This window comes from Eumetopias jubatus, unplaced genomic scaffold, assembly GCF_037043125.1.
Source record: "Eumetopias jubatus isolate StellerSeaLion01/CBP00866 unplaced genomic scaffold, mEumJub1_p1.0 scaffold_2, whole genome shotgun sequence".
NCBI lineage: Eukaryota > Metazoa > Chordata > Mammalia > Carnivora > Otariidae > Eumetopias > Eumetopias jubatus.
The window spans coordinates 148036927-148055837 of record NW_028274808.1 but is presented as its reverse complement, the minus strand read 5'-3'; the positions used below and the strand labels follow the sequence as shown (position 1 = coordinate 148055837).

At 36.0% G+C, this 18911-nt stretch overlaps 1 protein-coding gene across 1 annotated transcript in view; it reads right to left on the bottom strand.

Moving 5' to 3' along the window:
* LOC114206690 (transmembrane protease serine 11C-like) overlaps positions 1 to 18911 on the bottom strand; it is a 51456-nt gene that overhangs the window by 9782 nt on the left and 22763 nt on the right. Inside the window, exon 6 of the mRNA XM_088021344.1 lies at positions 213 to 251. Coding sequence (XP_087877470.1) covers positions 213 to 251 — 39 coding nt within the window. The remainder of the gene's footprint in view (positions 1 to 212; positions 252 to 18911) is intronic.

Below are 18911 nucleotides of genomic sequence, written 5' to 3'. Positions count from 1 at the left end.
ATAATGTGTTTCTCATTTAAAATCAATTTATAGCAGTCAATCAATGATATCAGTCAATTTAAGACCAACCACAGTCATCTTTTCCCAAGTTTCTAAAAGCCGGCTTCCCATTACATCTTTATGGATGCTGTATTGATTGTCAAGTGGAGGTCTTTTTTGCCATTCAGGGAATTAAATTTCACTAGAAAATAACTCTTTGTTAATGAACTTACAAACATTGAGAAGATTTTCTGCTGTCGGCATTGCAATATCTAAAAGTCAAAGAAAAAGGAAAAGGAAATATTTACATTTATGGACATATTCTTTAACATTAATACTAATTGTTTTGAGGAACACATTATTCTGTAAATATAATCCAATTATTCAATCTTGACTCTATAACTTCTATGATCATGGATTAGCATAGAGAGAAATAAAGTCTTAGTATTCATTCTTCTGTTTCTAAAAAGACTCTCAAGTTCCCCATTATAAGTTGAAAGAGAGGTCCGGGTCCTGGAAAGTACTAAAATATATGAAAAATAGTGATCTTTCACTGTATCTCCAATCCAAATCACCAGATGACTGAATGTATTTGACCTCATTTATGCACCACTTTAAATACTCTTGGCCCATATCTTATTCCAGCCACAATGTGGTGACGAATTCCACACAGATTTGGATCCCCTTTACTCAGGAGTAATTTGACACATGCCCTTCTCAAGCTAGCACTTTAGGTTTCTCACTTTCTGCCGGAAGGAACCCACTGGATATTCTCAGATGGGCAATAGGAAATGTGGGAGTTAACTCTGTTGGAGCTGGTGTAAGATGGGAGTCAATGGACAAGTGCTTCCCCCTTAAGTCATAGGGGAGCACAGTTCTGATATATAACTCAGAAGATCCCATGGGATAGAGCTAGAGTTGCCCCTGATGGTGAAAACTCTCCCTTCCCGCTTCATTCTTTTTACTCTTTACTCTTTCTCAGGTCAACTACCATATGCAAGTCTCTGTCTCAGGCTCTGCTTTTTGAGAAACCAGGCTAAGATATTGAAATAACCATATACCATAAGAAATAATGCTAATAAGTAGGAGAGACTATGCAAATTATTATATTTAGTCCATTTTTTGGTGTTGAGTGCATTTTGCTATATTTTGATCCTTTTAAAATTAATATCCTTTGTGTGGTTTCAGTTATTTAGAATACTCAATTAAGCATGCCATTTCATTTCCCATTTGCTTTGGATAAAAAAAAATTTACTTTAGTAATAAGGCAGACTTTAATATTGTCTGCTCATTCCTAGACATCTAGGGAGTATCTTAGGATGAGATTTACAATAGACAATTTTGCTGTCGGCCCCAAATCCCTGCAGAACCTGCAAACCGTGATGAAAGTGTATGAGGAGAGGGTGAACAAGTGAATCACAATTATGTCCCAAATTTCAGATGTAGAGAAATGTAAATATACTAACCATTTCTACTTAAGAGTTTCTCTTCAAAAATGAGTCACCATTTGCTTGATAGGTTAAATACTATAAATGCCAACGTAAGTTCATTTTTATTATGCTCTTGCATTTCTATAAATCCAGGAGGGAGTATCCATTTATATATGACAATTATAGTTCACACTCTTACATTAGGTTGCACAACAAATCAGGAAGACAAAAGAACCCTTTACCAGAAAGTCAGCTTGTTTGAACAAAAAGGTAGGAGCAATTTAACCATCAGAGAGTCTGAGTAGATATGAGCCACACCCACTTTAACAGAAAGGTGGCCCATTTCCACCTAATCCTTTATAGCTGCCTTCCAGAAGCTAATTTTTATTGGACAGGATACGTTTAGAGTTTGATTTTGAGCTTTGTGTGGTTAGTAAAATGTATCAAACTATATTAAGAGTTTGGGATATAATTTAACTCCTGTAAATCAACTGAAAAAATGTCAAATCCTACACCTTACAAGAACTAATTATTTAGAAAACCCGACTATGTTCACAGAACTTTTTTCTTTCTTTGAGGTTTCTTTATTGATGTATGACTTGCTAAAGGGAAGAAAGGCTTTTGACTTATAATTTGCTTTTAAGAGTTGTATTATCCCAGAGCTTAATAGAGTAACTATCGCTTGGGTAGGAGGAAGGACAGGTACAATACATGGGGAAGTGATTTAAGCTGTCACTCCTTTGGATTGAGTCACTGCTGTGTGGCTATTTGTGTTTCCTTCCTTTTAAGTTCCTTGGCTCACACTCAAAGGCTAGAACTCCTGTGAATTTATGTTTGAGTCAGGAGTCAACTCTGTAACCTAAGGTACTCTGTCTACAATGTAGCAATGGCACTGTCCATGCCAAGAATGAGATTCCATCAAAGGATGATAAGACAAAGCAGTTTTAAAAACAGCTCAGGAACTGTGCATTGATCTCCTATGGGCTAGGACTCAAAGACAATTGACATAGACCCTGTCCTCAGTGAACTTGTAGTGTAGTGGAAGAGGTGTACAACTTAGTAGATAATGTAATCTTATATGATTAGTGGTATGGTAGATTTGTGCGTAGAAAATTGGATGCACCAAGAAAAGTCACTGAGCATAGAGGGGCAGCAGGGGAAATAGGAATAGCTGATGACAAACATTCTTTTGGAAAGAAGCCAATAAAATTTACTTGGGGCAAAATAGGCATGATTCACTCATTGCTGAACATTAGATTAGAAAAGATGCTTAGATGCTTTCTAAATGGGCTTTTGGATCTGTAATTATTTAATATTTGGTGTCTTTCTGGGGTTAGAAAGTAAGAAATGGAAATTTGGATGTACTGGTAAAAGTTTGATATCCAGGGACTATTTTCTTCCTTAAAAAATATCTGAAACATATCACATGCCCTCCTTAATGCCCATCACCTAGTTACCCCATCCCCCCCACCCACCTCCCTTTCCCCAACCCTTAGTTTGTTTCCCAGAGTCAAGAGTCTCTCATGGTTTTTCTTCCTCTCTGATTTCTTCCCATTCAGTTTTCCCTCCCTTTCCCCATGATGTGATGAGCATTGGGTGTTATACGCAACTAATGAATCACTGAATATTATATCAAAAACTAATGATGTACTATATGTTGGCTAATTGAATTTAAATAAAAAAATAAAATAAAATATACAATTAAAATTAAAAAATAAATGAGAGAAATGGAAAAAATATCTGAAACATAATAATCATGAAAACTAAGCTGTAGGATCCTGAAACATAAGGAAGACTTTTACACTAGCAGCAGATACATTTATAATATAAATTTTACGTAGATCATGGGCTTTAACTTTACTTAGGTGAATTTATTACTTTACATGAGTCCAAATGGTAAATAAATTGATTAATCCTACTTTTCAAATAGTTTCCCTAGTGTTCTAGCATTAAACAGATAGAGGAAATTACTGATTTTCTTCTGGAGTATTTTATGTGATGTTTAAAATTTTTCATGTTAGGTTTGTGAAAATTTTAAAACTATAAATAAATGTACATGGACTTACTGAGTAAGGTAACTACTACAAAATTGTTTTATAACACAGGAATTATCATCTTCCACCTTGGAAGTTCATTCATAATATTTTCACCGCCCCCCTTCCTCCCCAAAAGAAGTGTTAATATGAATGGTCTGAATTAAAAGGCAAAGGAATGGAGCATGCACTTGGATTGTGGTTGAACAAAAGCTGATTCTTCGCACACTGCAAGTTTTGATTAATCACCTGGATGTGTATTTATTTTTATTTATTTTTAATTTTTTAAAAGATTTTATTTATTTATTTGAGACAGAGAGAGAATGAGAGACAGAGAGCATGAGAGGGAGGAGAGTCAGAGGGAGAAGCAGACTCCCTGCCGAGCAGGGAGCCCCACGTGGGACTCGATCCCGGGACTCCAGGATTATGATCTGAGCCGAAGGCAGTCGCTTAACCAACTGAGCCACCCTGGCACCCTGGATGCGTATTTAGCCTCAGTAAATGCTTTTCTTTATGCTTCTCATTAGACAAAATTTTTTCTGTGGTTAGACATTACATATTTGTCCTTCCTCAGAGTAATGTAGATTAGTTCTTTACAGTACATATCTTCAATATGTTTGCTATTTTGACTCTGAAGATGAAATTTAAAAAATTTATTAGAAGTTAATTAATTATAATTAATACATCTTTTAATGAAATATTTTAACAAAATTAATAAATTTTAAAATTAATTAAATTTTTAAAATTAATTAAACCTAATAACCGATTGTGTATACAGGTAGTAGTTTTTAAGGTAGAACTGTGCTCCAATTTTTTTATCTTTATGCAGATTTCAAGAAATATGAAAAATCCAAATTTATTTGGATGTTATTCTATACTTAGCCATCATTGATTTTAAGTCTTAGAAGCTGTACAGAAGACTATTATAATGAAGAGAGGACAAAATATGTCCTGAGAAGTTAGTTTATTTATTTATTTTTAAGATTTTTATTTGTTTATTTTTTATTATTTTATTTATTTATTTTATTTTATCTTTATTTGACAGAGAGAGCAGAAGCAGGGGGAGCGGCAGGCAGAGGGAGAGGGAAAAGTAGGCTCCCTAACCCGATACGATCCCAGGACCCTGGGATCATGACCTCAGCTGAAGGCAGACACTTAACCGATTGAGTCACGCAGGTGCCCCATGAGGGGTATATTTAGACAGTTATGTTAAAACAGTAAGTGGTGGGCAATGTAAGTGATAACATCTGTCTTAAACTTTTGAAATGACATACTTGTGTTTCTAAGAGGCCCATTTGAGGACACATATTGGACAGAAAGTTAATATTTAGGATTAGCACTTTCATCTGAAAAGTTTCTAGCTTGGTTCTCCCTGGTACCTAGACATCTTGTGAAGGTCTGCATTTTGATGGCATAGCTCTGTTATAACACCCAGCTGAGAATACTTTATGGATGAATTTCTTTCAGTTCATGTCCATTGCTTTCTTTAAGAACTATCTTAAGAGGTAGCTTCTCCAAGAAGCTTTCCTTCTTAACTCTGTCTTCTCAGATAATTTCTTAGCTTCATGTTCTCTTGCTGGTTTGCACATAGTAGTTTTTGATGCAAAATAACCATCATATTGTAATATTTTGTTCATTTTGAATGAATTAAATTTTTTTCTCTGGAATTTATTTAAGTTGTTTGTTTTAAATGTATTTTTCTACACTAAAAAAATTCTTCTGGAAACTATACATATTTGAAAAAAAAACAAAAATAAATATATTCAGGCATTAGCTAATAGACCCAATGACAACCATAAGATAATTTATAGACTTATTTTATGCAATACTTATGAGTAAATCCATGAAAATTGCATGATTTTTGAAGTTGCACAAGTAACCTGTCATTGAACACAAACCACAACTATTCTTACTCTGAACATCTAGGACTCTTATGTGTTTCTTCAGACCTTCTACACAAGAGACAAAGAATGTAGAAGATACAAAGAATGGAAAAGCTGGTTAGGAAAAAATTTCTGAAATCTATAAATTTCTTCCTGACAGAGTAAAGACATTTCTTTGTTTTTTTAAAAGATCTATTCATATTTTGAATGCCTTTTCTTGTCCCTTATTGATTTTTTCCACATTATGAGCTTTAATAAAAGCTCTTAGGCACACAACTTATCAGTAACAGAAATCACTTTAAGGGAAAAAACATTAAAACTGGCATCTAGTTGATCTCTTGCTTAGATGATCTGTCCCTTTCAGTGAGGGGGGTGTTAAAGTCCCCTACTATTATTGTATTATTGTTGATGTGTTTCTTTTATTTTGTTATTAATTGGCTTATATAATTGGCTGCTCCCATGTTAGGGGCATAGATATTTACAATTGTTAAATCTTGTTAGATAAACCCTTTAAGTATGTTATATTGTCCTTCCTCATCTCTTATTATTGTCTTTGGTTTAAAATCTAATTTGTCTGATAGAAGGATTGCCACCCCAGCTTTCTTTTGATGTCCATTAGCATGGTAAATTGTTTCCCATCCCCTCATTTTAAATCTGGAGGTGTCTTTGGGTCTAAAATGAGTCTCTTGCAGGCAGCATATGGATGGGTCTTGTTTTTTTATCCAATCTGATAGCCTGTGTCTTTTGATTGGGGCATTTAGCACATTTACATTCAGGGTAGCTATGGAAAGATATGAATTTAGTGCCATTGTATTGCCTATAAGGTGACTGTTACTGTATATTGTCTGTGTTCCTTTCTGGTCTATGTTACTTTTAGGCTGTCTCTTTGCTTAGAGGACCCCTTTCAATATTTCTTGTAGGGCTGGTTTGGTGTTCACAAATTCTTGTAGTTTTTGTTTGTCCTGGAAGCTTTTTTTTTTTTATGTTATGTTAATCACCATACATTACACCATTAGTTTTTGATGTAGTGTTCCATGATTCATTGTTTGCATATAACACCCAGTGCTCCATGCAGAACGTGCCCTCTTTAATACCCATCACCAGGCTTACCCATCCCCCCACCCCCCCTCCCCTCTAGAACCCTCAGTTTGTTTCTCAGAGTCCATAGTCTCTCATGGTTCGTCTCCCCCTCTGATTCCGCCCCCTTCATTTCTCCCTTCCTGCTATCTTCTTCTTCTTTTTTTTTTTCTTAAACATATAATGTATTATTTGTTTCAGAGGTACAGGTCTATGATTCAACAGTCTTACACAATTCACAGCACTCACCATAGCCCATACCCTCCCCAATGTCTATCACCCAGCCACCGTATCTCTCCCACCCCCCACCACTCCAGCAACCCTCAGTTTGTTTCCTGAGATTAAGAATTCCTCATATCAGTGAGATCATATGATACATGTCTTTCTCTGATTGACTTATTACGCTCAGCATAATACCCTCCAGTTCCATCCACGTCATTGCAAATGGCAAGATTTCATTCCTTTTGATGGCTGCATAATATTCCATTGTGTGTGTGTGTGTGTGTGTGTGTGTGTGTGTGTGTGTGTGTGTGTACATATATATATATATACCACATCTTCTTTATCCATTCATCTGTTGAGGGACATCTTGGCTCTTTCCATAGTTTGGCTATTGTGGACATTGCTGCTATAAACATTGGGGGCACGTACCCCTTCGGATCACTACATTTGTATCTTTGGGGTAAATACCCAGTAGTGCAATTGCTGGGTCGTATAGTAGCTCTATTTTCAACTTTTTGAGGAACCTCCATACTGTTTTCCAGAGTGGCTGCACCAGCTTGCATTCCCTTCAACAGTGTAGGAGGGTTCCCCTTTCTCCGCATCCTTTCCAACACCTGTCGTTTCCTGACTTGTTAATTTTAGCCATTCTGACTGGTGTGAGGTGGTATCTCATTGAGGTTTTGATTTGGATTTCCCTGATGCCGAACGATGTTGAACACTTTTTCATGTGTCTGTTGGCCATTTGGTTGTCTCCTTTGGAAAAATGTCTGTTCATGTCTTCTGCCCATTTCTTGACTGGATTATTTGTTCTCTGGGTATCGAGTTTAATAAGTTCTTTATAGATTTTGGATACTAGCCCTTTATCTGATATGTCATTTGCAAACATCTTCTCCCATTCTGTCGGTTGTCTTTTGGTTTTGTTGACTGCTTCCTTTGCTGTGCAAAACCTTTTTTTTTTTTTTAAAGGAGTTTTATTTATTTATTTGACAGAGAGAGACACAGCGAGAGAGGGAACACAAGCAGGGAGAGTGGGCGAGGGAGAAGCAGGCTTCCAGCGGAGCAGAGAGCCCCATGCGGGGCTCGATCCCAGGACCCTGGGATCATGACCTGAGCCGAAGGCAGATGCTTAATGACTGAGCCACCCAGGCGCCCCTGTGCAAAAGCTTTTTATCTTGATGAAGTCCCAATAGTTCATTTTTGCCCTTGCTTCCCTTGCCTTTGGTGATGTTTCTAGGAAGAAGTTGCTGCGGCTGAGGTTGAAGAGGTTGCTGCCTGTGTTCTCCTTTAGGATTTTGATGGACTCCTGTCTTACATTTAGGTCTTTCAACCATTTGGAGTCTATTTTTGTGTGTGGTGTAAGGAAATGGTCCAGTTTCATTCTTCTGCATGTGGCTGTCCAATTGTCCCAGCACCGTTTGTTGAAGAGACTCTCTTTTTTCCACTGGATATTCTTTCCTGGTTTGTTGAAGATTAGTTGACCATAGAGTTGAGGGTCCATTGATGGAGTCTCTACTCTGTTCCATTGATCTATGTGTCTGTTTTTGTGCCAGTACCATACTGTCTTGGTGATGACAGCTTTGTAATAGAGCTTGAAGTCCGGAATTGTAATGGCACCAGCTTGGCTTTTCTTTTTCAATATTCCTCTGGCTATTTGGTGTCTTTTCTGGTTCCATACAAATTTAGGATTATTTGTTCCATTTCTTTGAAAAAAGTGGATGGTATTTTGATAGGGATTGCATTGAATGTGTAGATTGCTCTAGGTAGCATTGATATCTTCACAATATTTGTTCTTCCAATCCATGAGCATGGAACGTTTTTCCATTTCTTTGTGTCTTCCTCAATTTCTTTCATGAGTATTTTATAGTTTTCTGAGTGCAGATTATTCGCCTCTTTAGTTAGTTTTATTCCTAGGTATCTTATGGTTTTGGGTGTAATTGTAAATGGGATCAGCTCCTTAATTTATCTTTTTTCTGTCTTGTTGTTGATGTATAGGAATGCCATTGATTTCTGTGCATTGATTTTTATATCCTGCCACTTTACTGAATTCCCATATGAGTTCTAGCAGTTTTGGGGTGGAGTCTTTTGGGTTTTCCACATAAAGTATCATATCCTCTGCAAAGAGTGAGAGTTTGACTTCTTCTTTGCTGATTTGGATGCCTTTTATTTCTTTTTGTTGTCTGATTGCTGTGGCTAGGACTTCTAATACTATGTTGAATAGCAGTGGTGAGAGTGGACATCCCTGCCATTTTCTTGACCTTAGGAGGAAAGCTCTCAGTTTTTCCCCATTGAGAATGATATTTGCTGTGGGTTTTTCATAGATGGCTTTTATGATATTGAGGTATGTACCCTCTATCCCTATACTCTGAAGAGTTTTAATCAAGAAAGGATGCTGTATTTTGTCAAATGCTTTTTCTGCATCTATTGAGAGGATCATATGGTTTTTTACCTGTCCTTCTATTTTCAGTGACAGCCTAGCTGGATATAGTATTCTTGGCTGCATATTTTTCTCATTTAGTGCTCTGACTATATCATGCCAGTCCTTTCTGGCCTGCCAGGTCTCTGTGGATACGTCTGCTGCCAATCTAACATTTTTACCATTGTAGGTTACAGACCTCTTGTCCTGAGCTGCTTTCAGGATTTCTCTTTGTCTCTGAGACTCGTAAGTTTTACTATTAGATGTTGGGATGTTGACCTATTTTTATTGATTTTGAGGGTGTGCTCTGTGCCTCCTGGATTTTGATGCCTGTTTCCTTCCCCAAATTAGGGAAGTTCTCTGCTATAATTTGCTCCAATATACCTTCTTCCCCTCTCTCTCTTTCTTCTTCTTCTGGGATCCCAATTATTCTAATATTGTTTCATCTTATGGTATCACTTATCTCTCGAATTCTGCCCTCGTGATCCAGTAATTTTTATCTCTCTTTTTTTCACCTTCTTTATTCCCTATCATTTGGTCTTCTATATCACTAATTCTCTCTTCTGCCTCATTTATCCTTGCAGTTAGAGCCTCCATTTTTTATTGCACCTCATTAATAGCCTTTTTGATTTCTACTTGGTTAGATTTTAGTTCCTTAATTTCCCAGAAAGGGATTCTCTAGTATCTTCTATGTTTTTTTCAAGCCCAGCTAATATCTTTATAATTGTCATTCTCAACTCTAGTTCTGACATCTTACTAATGTCAGTACTGATTAGATCCCTGGCAGTCGGTACTGCCTCTTGTTCTTTTTTTTGAAGTGAGTTTTCCATCTTGTCATTTTGTCCAGAGGAGAATAGATGAATGAGAGAACAAAATTCTAAAAGAGAAACGTGACCCCAGAAAAACATACACTAAAGAAATCAGAAAAGACCCAAAACTGGGAGGGGGAGGAAAGAAAAAGAAAAAAAAAAAAAAGAATATGATCAGGGTGGTGAATAGAGCCACACACTAGATTTTGGGTGTATTTTGGTCTGTTAGAAGAAACTGCCTCTCAAATCTTTAAAGAAAGAAACACACACACACACACACACACACACACACACACAAGGGTAAATACAATGAAGGGATGGAATATGAGTATAAGGATCCAATTTCTATACACCAACAAGAAGACAGAAGAAAGAGAAATTAAGGAGTCGATCCCATTTACAGTTGCACCCAAAACCACAAGATACCTAGGAATAAACCTAACCAAAGAGGCAAAGAATCTGTACTCAGAAAACTATAAAATACTCATGAAGGAAATTGAGGAAGACACAAAGAAATGGAAAAATGTTGCATGCTCATGGATTAGAAGAACAAATATTGTGAAAATGTCTATGCTACCTAGAGCAATCTACACATTTAAAGCAATCCCTATCAAAATACCATCCACTTTTTTTTAAAGAAATGGAACAAATAATCCTAAAATTTGTATGGAATCAGAAAAGACCTTGAATAGCCAGAGAAATGTTGAACAAGCAAAGCAAAGCTTGTGGCATCACAATTCTGGACTTCAAGCTCTATTACAAAGCTGTCATCACCAAGACATTATGGTACTGGTACAAAAACAGACATATAGATCAATGGAACAGAATAGAGAGCCCAGAAATGGACCCTCAACTCTATGGTCAACTAATCTTCAACCAAGCAGGAAAGAATGTCTGATGGAAAAAAGACAGTCTCTTCAACAAATGGTGTTGGGAAAATTGGACAGCCACATGCAGACGAATCAAACTGGACCATTCCCTGACACCACACACAAAAATAGACTCAAAATGGATGAAAGACCTAAATGTGAGACAGGAGTCCATCAAAATCCTTGAGGAGAACACAGGCAGCAACTTCTTCGACCTCAGCCGTGGCAACTTCTTCCTAGAAACATCACCAAAGGCAAGGGAAGCAATGGCAAAAATGAACTATTGGAACTTCAAGATAAAAAGCTTTTGCACAGCAAAGGAAGCAGTCAAGAAAACCAAAAGACAACCGACAGAATGGGAGATGTTTGCAAATGACATATCAGAGAAAGGGCTAGTATCCAAAATCTATAAACAACTTATTAAACTCGACCCAGAGAACAAATAATCCAGTCAAGAAATGGGCAGAAGATATGAACAGACATTTTTCCAAAGGAGACATCCAAGTGGCCAACAGACACATGAAAAAGTGTTCAACATCGTTCGGCATCAGGGAAATCCAAATCAAAACCTCAATGAGATACCACCTCACACCAGTCAGAATGGCTAAAATTAACAAGTCAGGAAACGACAGGTGTTGGAGAGGATGCGGAGAAAGGGGAACCCTCCTACACTGTTGGGGGGAATGCAAGCTGGTGCAGCCACTCTGGAAAACAGTATGGAGGTTCCTCAAAAAGTTGAAAATAGAGCTACCATATGACCCAGCAATTGCACTACTGGGTATTTACCCCAAAGATACAAATGTAGTGATCCGAAGGGGTACGTGCACCCCAATGTTTATAGCAGCAATGTCCACAATTACCAAACTATGGAAAGAGCGAAGATATCCATCAACGGATGGATAAAGAAGACATGGCATATATATACAATGGAATATTAGGCAGCCTTCAAAAAATGATATCTTGTCATTTGCAATAACATGGATGGAACTAGAGGGTATTATGCTAAGCGAAATAAGTCAATCAGAGAAAGACAAGTATCCTATGATTTCACTGATACGAGGAATTTGAGAAATAAGACAGAGGATCATAGGGGAAGGGAGGGAAAAAATGAAACAAGACAAAACCAGAGAGGGAGACAAACCATAAGAGACTCTTAATCTCAGGAAACAAACTGAGGGTTGCTGGAGTGGAGGGGGGTGGGAGGGCTAGGGTGGCCGGGTGATGGACACTGGGGAGGGTATGTGCTATGAAATATGTAAGACTGATGAATCATAGACCTGTACTCCTGAAACAAATAATATATTATATGTTAATAATAAAATAAATAAATAAATAAAGCTGGCATCTAGTATATGGTACGTTTAGCTATTTAATGTGTACTGCATTAAGAGAAGCAGGCAAGAGTCATACATAATTCATCAGTTATGTAAAAGAAGAATCAAAGTGGTTTTGCCTGATGGTTTTAGTACCTTTACAATCTTATCTTGTTTATGAATGTCAAAAGATTTTAATATCAAGAAAGAATCTCAAATAACCTAACTTTGCATCTCAAGGCACTAGGAGAAGAATAAATTTACCACGAGGAAAGAAATAAATATCAGAGAAGATATAAGTGAAATAGAGACTAAAATGATAGAAAAGATCAATGAAACTAAGAGCTGGTTCTTTGAAAGATAAACAAAATTGACAAACCTTTAGTTAGACTCACCAAGAAAAAAAAAGAGGGAGAATTCAAATAAATAAAATCAGAATTGAAAGAGGAGATGTTATAACTGTGTCACAGAAATACAGAGAATCATAAGAAGCTACCGTGAACAACTATAATCCCAACAAATTTGACAACTTAGAAAAATTGTAAATAGTAAATTTCTAGAAACATACAATCTACCAAGACTGAATCATGAAATACAAAATGTGAACAGACTGATCACTGCTAAGGAGATTCAATCAGTAATCAAAAAGCTCCCAACAAACAAAAGTCCAGGACCAGATGGCTTCACTGGTGAATTCTATAAACATTCACAGAAGAATTAACACCAATTCTTTTCAGACTTTTCCAAAAAATGGAAGCGGAGGGAACACTTCTAAATTCACGAAGCCAGTATTACCCTGATACCAAAACTATACAAGGAGGTCATAAGAAAAAACAATTATAGGTCAATGTGCCTGATGAACCAAGATGCAAAAATCCTTAATAAAGTATTAGCAAACTAAATTCAACAATACATTAAAAGAATCATACACCATGATCAAGTGGAATTTATTCCAGGGATGCAAGGATGGTTCAACATCTGCAAATCAATCAATGTGGGGTCGGGAGAGGTGGGCAAAATGGGTGAAGGGAGTCAAAAGGGGGTTATTTTCCACTTATAAAATAAATAAGGCACGGGAATGTAATGTACAGCCTGGTGACTATAGTTAATAATACTGTACTGCATTTTGGAAACTTGCTAAGAGAAGAGAACTTAAAAGTTCTCAACACAAGAAAAATTTTTCTTATAAATATAAAAGATGTTAAAAAATATAACAGATGTTAACTAGACTTATTGTGTTCATTTGGCAATACATACAAATATTGAATTGTTATGTTGTACAACTGAAATAAATGTAATGTTACATGTCGATTATATCTCCACAAAAAAAGATTTTTGGCTGCTGGAATGGAGGATAAAATATCATTAATATATTTTAGTGGGAGTAACTCCATAATGCTAGTTTTTCAGTCTTAAAAAGTCTTAAAAAGATTGCCAAACTTCTCAAAGACATTTAAGAAAACTCACGCTATGACTCATTTAAATAATATTTGTTACAACAGTAACTCAGAGATCTAGGAACATAAGAGATAAAGAGCCAAAATCATCAGATGTCTAAGATCTAATCCCAAGAAATGTGTATGTTTCTTAAATGTAATTTAAAGAAATCCAAAGGTTTATTATGATATAATAGCAGATTCAGATGCAGTTGTAATAAATAACATTTATGTACCCTTTTTGCAATTTCCCCCAAAGATAATATCTTGCAAAGATGTTGTAAAGACAACATCTTCAAAACTACAGTACAATATCATAACTAGGATATTGACATTGATGCTGTCAAAATACAAAACATTTCCATCACCACAAGAATTTGTTGTGTTGCTCTTTTATAGTCACATCTACTTACTTCCATCCTACTCTGTCCTTAATCCCTGGTAACCACTAATCTGTTCTCCCTTTCTATAATTTTGGCATTTCAAGAATGTTATATATTCATATAAATAGAATAATACAATATATAATTTTCTGGATTGGCTTCTTTCACTCAGTGTAATTTTCTAGAGATTCATCCAAGTTGTTTATCACTGAGTAGTATTCCATGGTATGATGTACCCAAATATGTTTAACCCTTAACTTCTTGAAGGATATCTGGATTGTTTTAAGTTTTTGGCTATTAGGAATAAGCTGCTATAAACATCATGTATAAATTTTTGCGTGAACACAATCATCATTTGTCTGGGATAATACCTAGGAGTGTAATTAATGGGTTGTGTGGCTGTTGCATGTTTAATTAAAAAAACACCAAGCTGTTTTCCAGAATGGATGTACCATTTTACATTCCCATAAGTGTAGTATGGATGATGCAGTTTCTCCATGTCTTTGCCAGCATTTGGTTTTGTCATTATTTAAAAAATTTTTAGCCATTCTCATAAATGTGTAGCAATATCTCATTGTAGTTTTAAGTTGCATTTATCTAATTGCTAATGATATTGATGTCTATATATATGCTTATTTGCCATCTGTATATTCTTTTTGGTTAAATGTCTCTTCCCGTGTTTTGCCTGTTTTCTAAACTGATTGTTTTTTCACTGAGTTTTGAGAATTCTCCATATATTCTAGATACCAGTCCTTTGATAAGTGGTATTTTTTTCCAGTCTGTAGCTTGTCTCTCTATCCTCTTAACCAGGTATTGTTCAGAGCAAAAATTTTAATTTTGATGAAGTTTAAATTGTCAGTTTTCCTCTTATGAGTCGTGGTTTTGCTGTCAAATCAAAGAGCTCTACCTAGCCCTCGCAAAAGATTTTCTCCCACATTTTTTTTTCTAAAAAAGATAATCCTGGGTGCCTGGGATTAAAAACATAATTCTGGGTCCATTAAACATCTGCCTTCGGCTCAGGTCATGATCCCAGAGTCCTGGGATCAAGCCTCACATCGGGCTCCCTGCTCAGTGGGGAGCCTGCTTCTCCCTCTCCCTCTGCCTGCCACTCCCCTTGCTTGTGCACTTTCTCTTTCTGTCAAATAAATAAATAAAATCTTTAAAAAAAAGGTAATCCTGTATATCATTTTGGGGACAATTAAGAGTCTTTTAATCCATAAAGATGACTTTTCTCTTCATTTATTTATATCTTCTTTGATTTCTTTCATCAGTGCTGTGTAGTTTTCAGCATATAAGTCCTGTACATATTTAACTAGGGCTCAGGAAGGGTGGAAGTAGAGGATCCCTACTCAGGCTTTGCTGGCATGGTTTGGGGTAAGGCCATTGTTCTTTCTTTGGTGTTTTGGCTGCAGTAGGGCAGTTATTGTCTAAAAGCATTGTATCTTGTTATACTGATGCTTTCCTGGTCTTTTGACTGAAGAAAGCAAGCTTTTTGTCCCCCCTTTTTCCCTGTATTCTTGGGAGTTTTTGGGTCAATGGCTTCTTCAGGTCCCATTTGAGAGTATATGAAGCAAACTGGTGGGAACTCACCACCATGTTGTTGGGCCCTGAAAGTCACTACCCAGTCTGGGCTCTTGTTATGTTTTTTTTCTATATAATATCTAGGAATTTTAGCTGTATTTGCCGGGGGGAATAGGGAAAAGTACATCTACTCCATCTTCCTGGAGGGTAAAGTCATGAATTCTTTACTGCATAATTATAAAACTTTTTTCTCATACCTTTTCATCTATTTTTTTTTTGTTTTATCATCTCAAATTCTGACTCCTCTTTTTTTCTTCTTAATAAATGAAAATATTCCCCAAAATTCTATCTTTGACTCTCCCTCTTCTCACCTTTCTATATTTGCAATTTTATTCTTTTTTTAGGACTTCATTATCATGTTATGGGAATGACCATCATATTTATGGTTTTAGACCCAAACTTTCTCCAGAGGACCAATCTTTTATTTCCAAATGTTTGATAAATAACTTTATCTGGAGATGTATATTCTATCTAATACTCAAAATGTAAGCTAATCATCTATATTCTACTACTTCTCTATTGTCTATTTCTATATGAAGTTATCATCCCACTTATTACTCAGACTTAAAACTTGGATGTTGTATTCAATTCCTCTCACTGTTCAGGTCTGTCAAGATTTTTTAAAAATTTTTATTTATTTATTTGAGAGAGCAAGAGAGAGTGTATGAACAGGGGGAAAGGCAGAGGGAGAAGGAGAAACAGGCTCTCTAATTAGCAGGGAGTCCGATGCAGGGCTCAACTCGATCCCAGGACCCTGGGATCATGACCTGAGCTGAAGCAGATGTTTAACCAACTAAGCCACCCAGGCATCCCATTCTATCAATTCTGTAAATATAATCTCTCTGATATATGTCCACTATTTCTAATATCATTTTCACTGTAATAGTTCAGGTTTTTAATTCTTCACACTTGTACCATTTTAATTCTTTTCTAACCAATCTGTCTGCTTAAGACTCTCCCCTCTAGCTCATTTTATATAATATTATCAAATAAAATTTTAGAAAGAAAAGCTTTGACCTTGTGTTTTCATAATTTAATGGATCTTAATGGACCTTACCAAACTGCAAACTCTTTAACTTAAAACTCATCACTCTTAATTTTGATTATGTTAGAACTCACTCAACCTGGGCATAAGAAGTGCAATGGTCTCAAAAGCTTAGGTTCTTGGGAAATGATAGAAGGCTAGGACAAACTTGAAGGGAGACAGGGGCATTAGTCTAGCTATATGTACAGTTGGCCTCTTAGGAGTATGTGGGGCAAGTAGGCTGTCTGAAAGCCCATAGAAAATTTGAGATTATTTGGGCTTGATGGTGATTGGCAGTGTGCTCTGGCAGGTTATATTAGTCAGAGTTCTCTAGAGAAACAGAAGTATTTGTTCATTCATTCATTCATTTATGTATTATGAGGAATTGGCTCACAGGCAATTATGGAGGCTGAGAAGTCCCACGATCTGTCATCTGCAAGCTGGAGACCTAGAAAAGCCAGTGGTGTAATTCCAGTTCAAATCCAAAGACCTGAGAAATAGACTGCCAGTGGTATAAATTCCAGTACAAGGGCAGGAGAAAACCAAAGTTCTATCGCAAAATCAGGCAGAGAGAGAGAATTGACCCTTTCTGTATCTTTTTATCCTACTCAGGCCTTTAATGGGTTGGATTATACCACCCACACTGGGGAAGGCAGTCAGCTTCAAATGCTAATATCTTCTGGAAACATCCTCACAGATATACCCAGAAATAATGTTTAACCAGATATCTATGCATCCCGTGGCCCAGTCAAGTTGCCACATAAAATTAATCATCACACAGATCTATCCCAACCTCAGATGTGTCATGTTGGCTATCAGTCAGGACACAGACTGTCCTACTGTATTCCAGATGTGTCTAATACATTGTTGTATTATTCAGTAATGTGTATTTCAAACTCTAAGCTCAAGGTTGCATTTTAAAAATCCTTAAATATTATTTTAAGTAAATATCTAGCTTTATTGGAAGACATTTTGAAATGCCAACAGGAATAATGCTCCACATCTTTCAGGAGACTTGGCAACACTTTCTCTGGAATTAAGTCAAGAATCAGGAAATGAAGGTGTCTGAGGAGCCAAAAGTTATGTAAAAAAATTTACTCACTAGAGATTATTTAAATAAGAAGGCCCCAAACACCCTCATTCAAAGGTTATTTACTTTTCTAATTTTTATGTATAAATTACTATGAAATATTTAAAATAAATTTGGAGAAGGTAGAAGAAAGAACACAGAGAAAACAGAAGTGACAGCAAGAACTCTGCTTGACATGAAAGTACGAGAAAGAAATAAAATATAAAGAACAGATATGAGAGCTGAAAACCTTAAATATTGGGATCATTTATTGAAGGCATCAATAACCTTACATTTCCCTAAATGCCCCGAGGGAACACAATACTCACTATATATTAATGAGTGTCCATAGTAATGTCAGAAAAGTGGGTGTTAAGTTTGAGATAGATTTTTGAAAAAAATAATTTTAAAGATACTTTCTATATTTTATTAAAAAATAAAATATAAACTCTGGAAAATTTGCCTATTTAGAAGACTTACTTCCAAGGAATTTTGAATGGTCAAGGTGTTACACTAAGAATATTTTACGAAAACTTTTGCTGATAAAACAGGTTTAGAGAGCTTAAGATTGGTTCTTAGTTAAGAAAGGACACTCTGGGCAATACAATGCTTTTAAAAAAATGTCCTCTAAGATTAAAGAATCATTAACGAATGATTGGTTAGTTCAGTTCCTTAAAGCATGGTAGAAGTGAAGCCATGCATTATCTCAGGATCAAGCCACATGAAAGAAATGTGTTCTACTAACATCGTCATCCATATCTCAGCCTTGGCCAGTTGCTCCCAAATGAGTGGTAGGCCAGAGCTTCATTCTTCCTCTTGTAAAACCCTTAATAATGGGTCAGGACTGTCGTCCTTGTATATAAAGTTCTATGTTATTATTCTTTCTGCTACTTCCACATAATTTGAGTTTTTACTTTAACCACATATAATTTAGCATAAAAGTATTTTAAAATATTTCTCACACCTATTTAATAGATAGTTAAGTGTACCAGTAGGTACAAGGCATCTTTGTGTAGGAAATTATTATTATTTTTAAATATGCTCATTAAAGTTATGAGCTTTCAACTTTATAAGGCGTTTCATTTAAAACCCTTACTTAGCTTATGAGGCACTTCTTCACTTTTACAAGGAATGACTTGAATTTTTCCTTTCAGAACTTTTAGGAGAGCCACCATGTGGTCATCCTTGCAGTCATGTAGTTGATACATCTAGAGTAGTATGACATTTTTTTCTTAGCTCTTGGTGTGATAGTTTATGGCAGTGAGTGTCAAGGGCATCACTCTGTGAGGTCAACATGTCTGGTGAGATATTATTTGTATTGTTTTACTTGTTCTTTTTTGTGCATTAAAACTTAAATTACATAAACATTAAATATTATATATATGTTTTG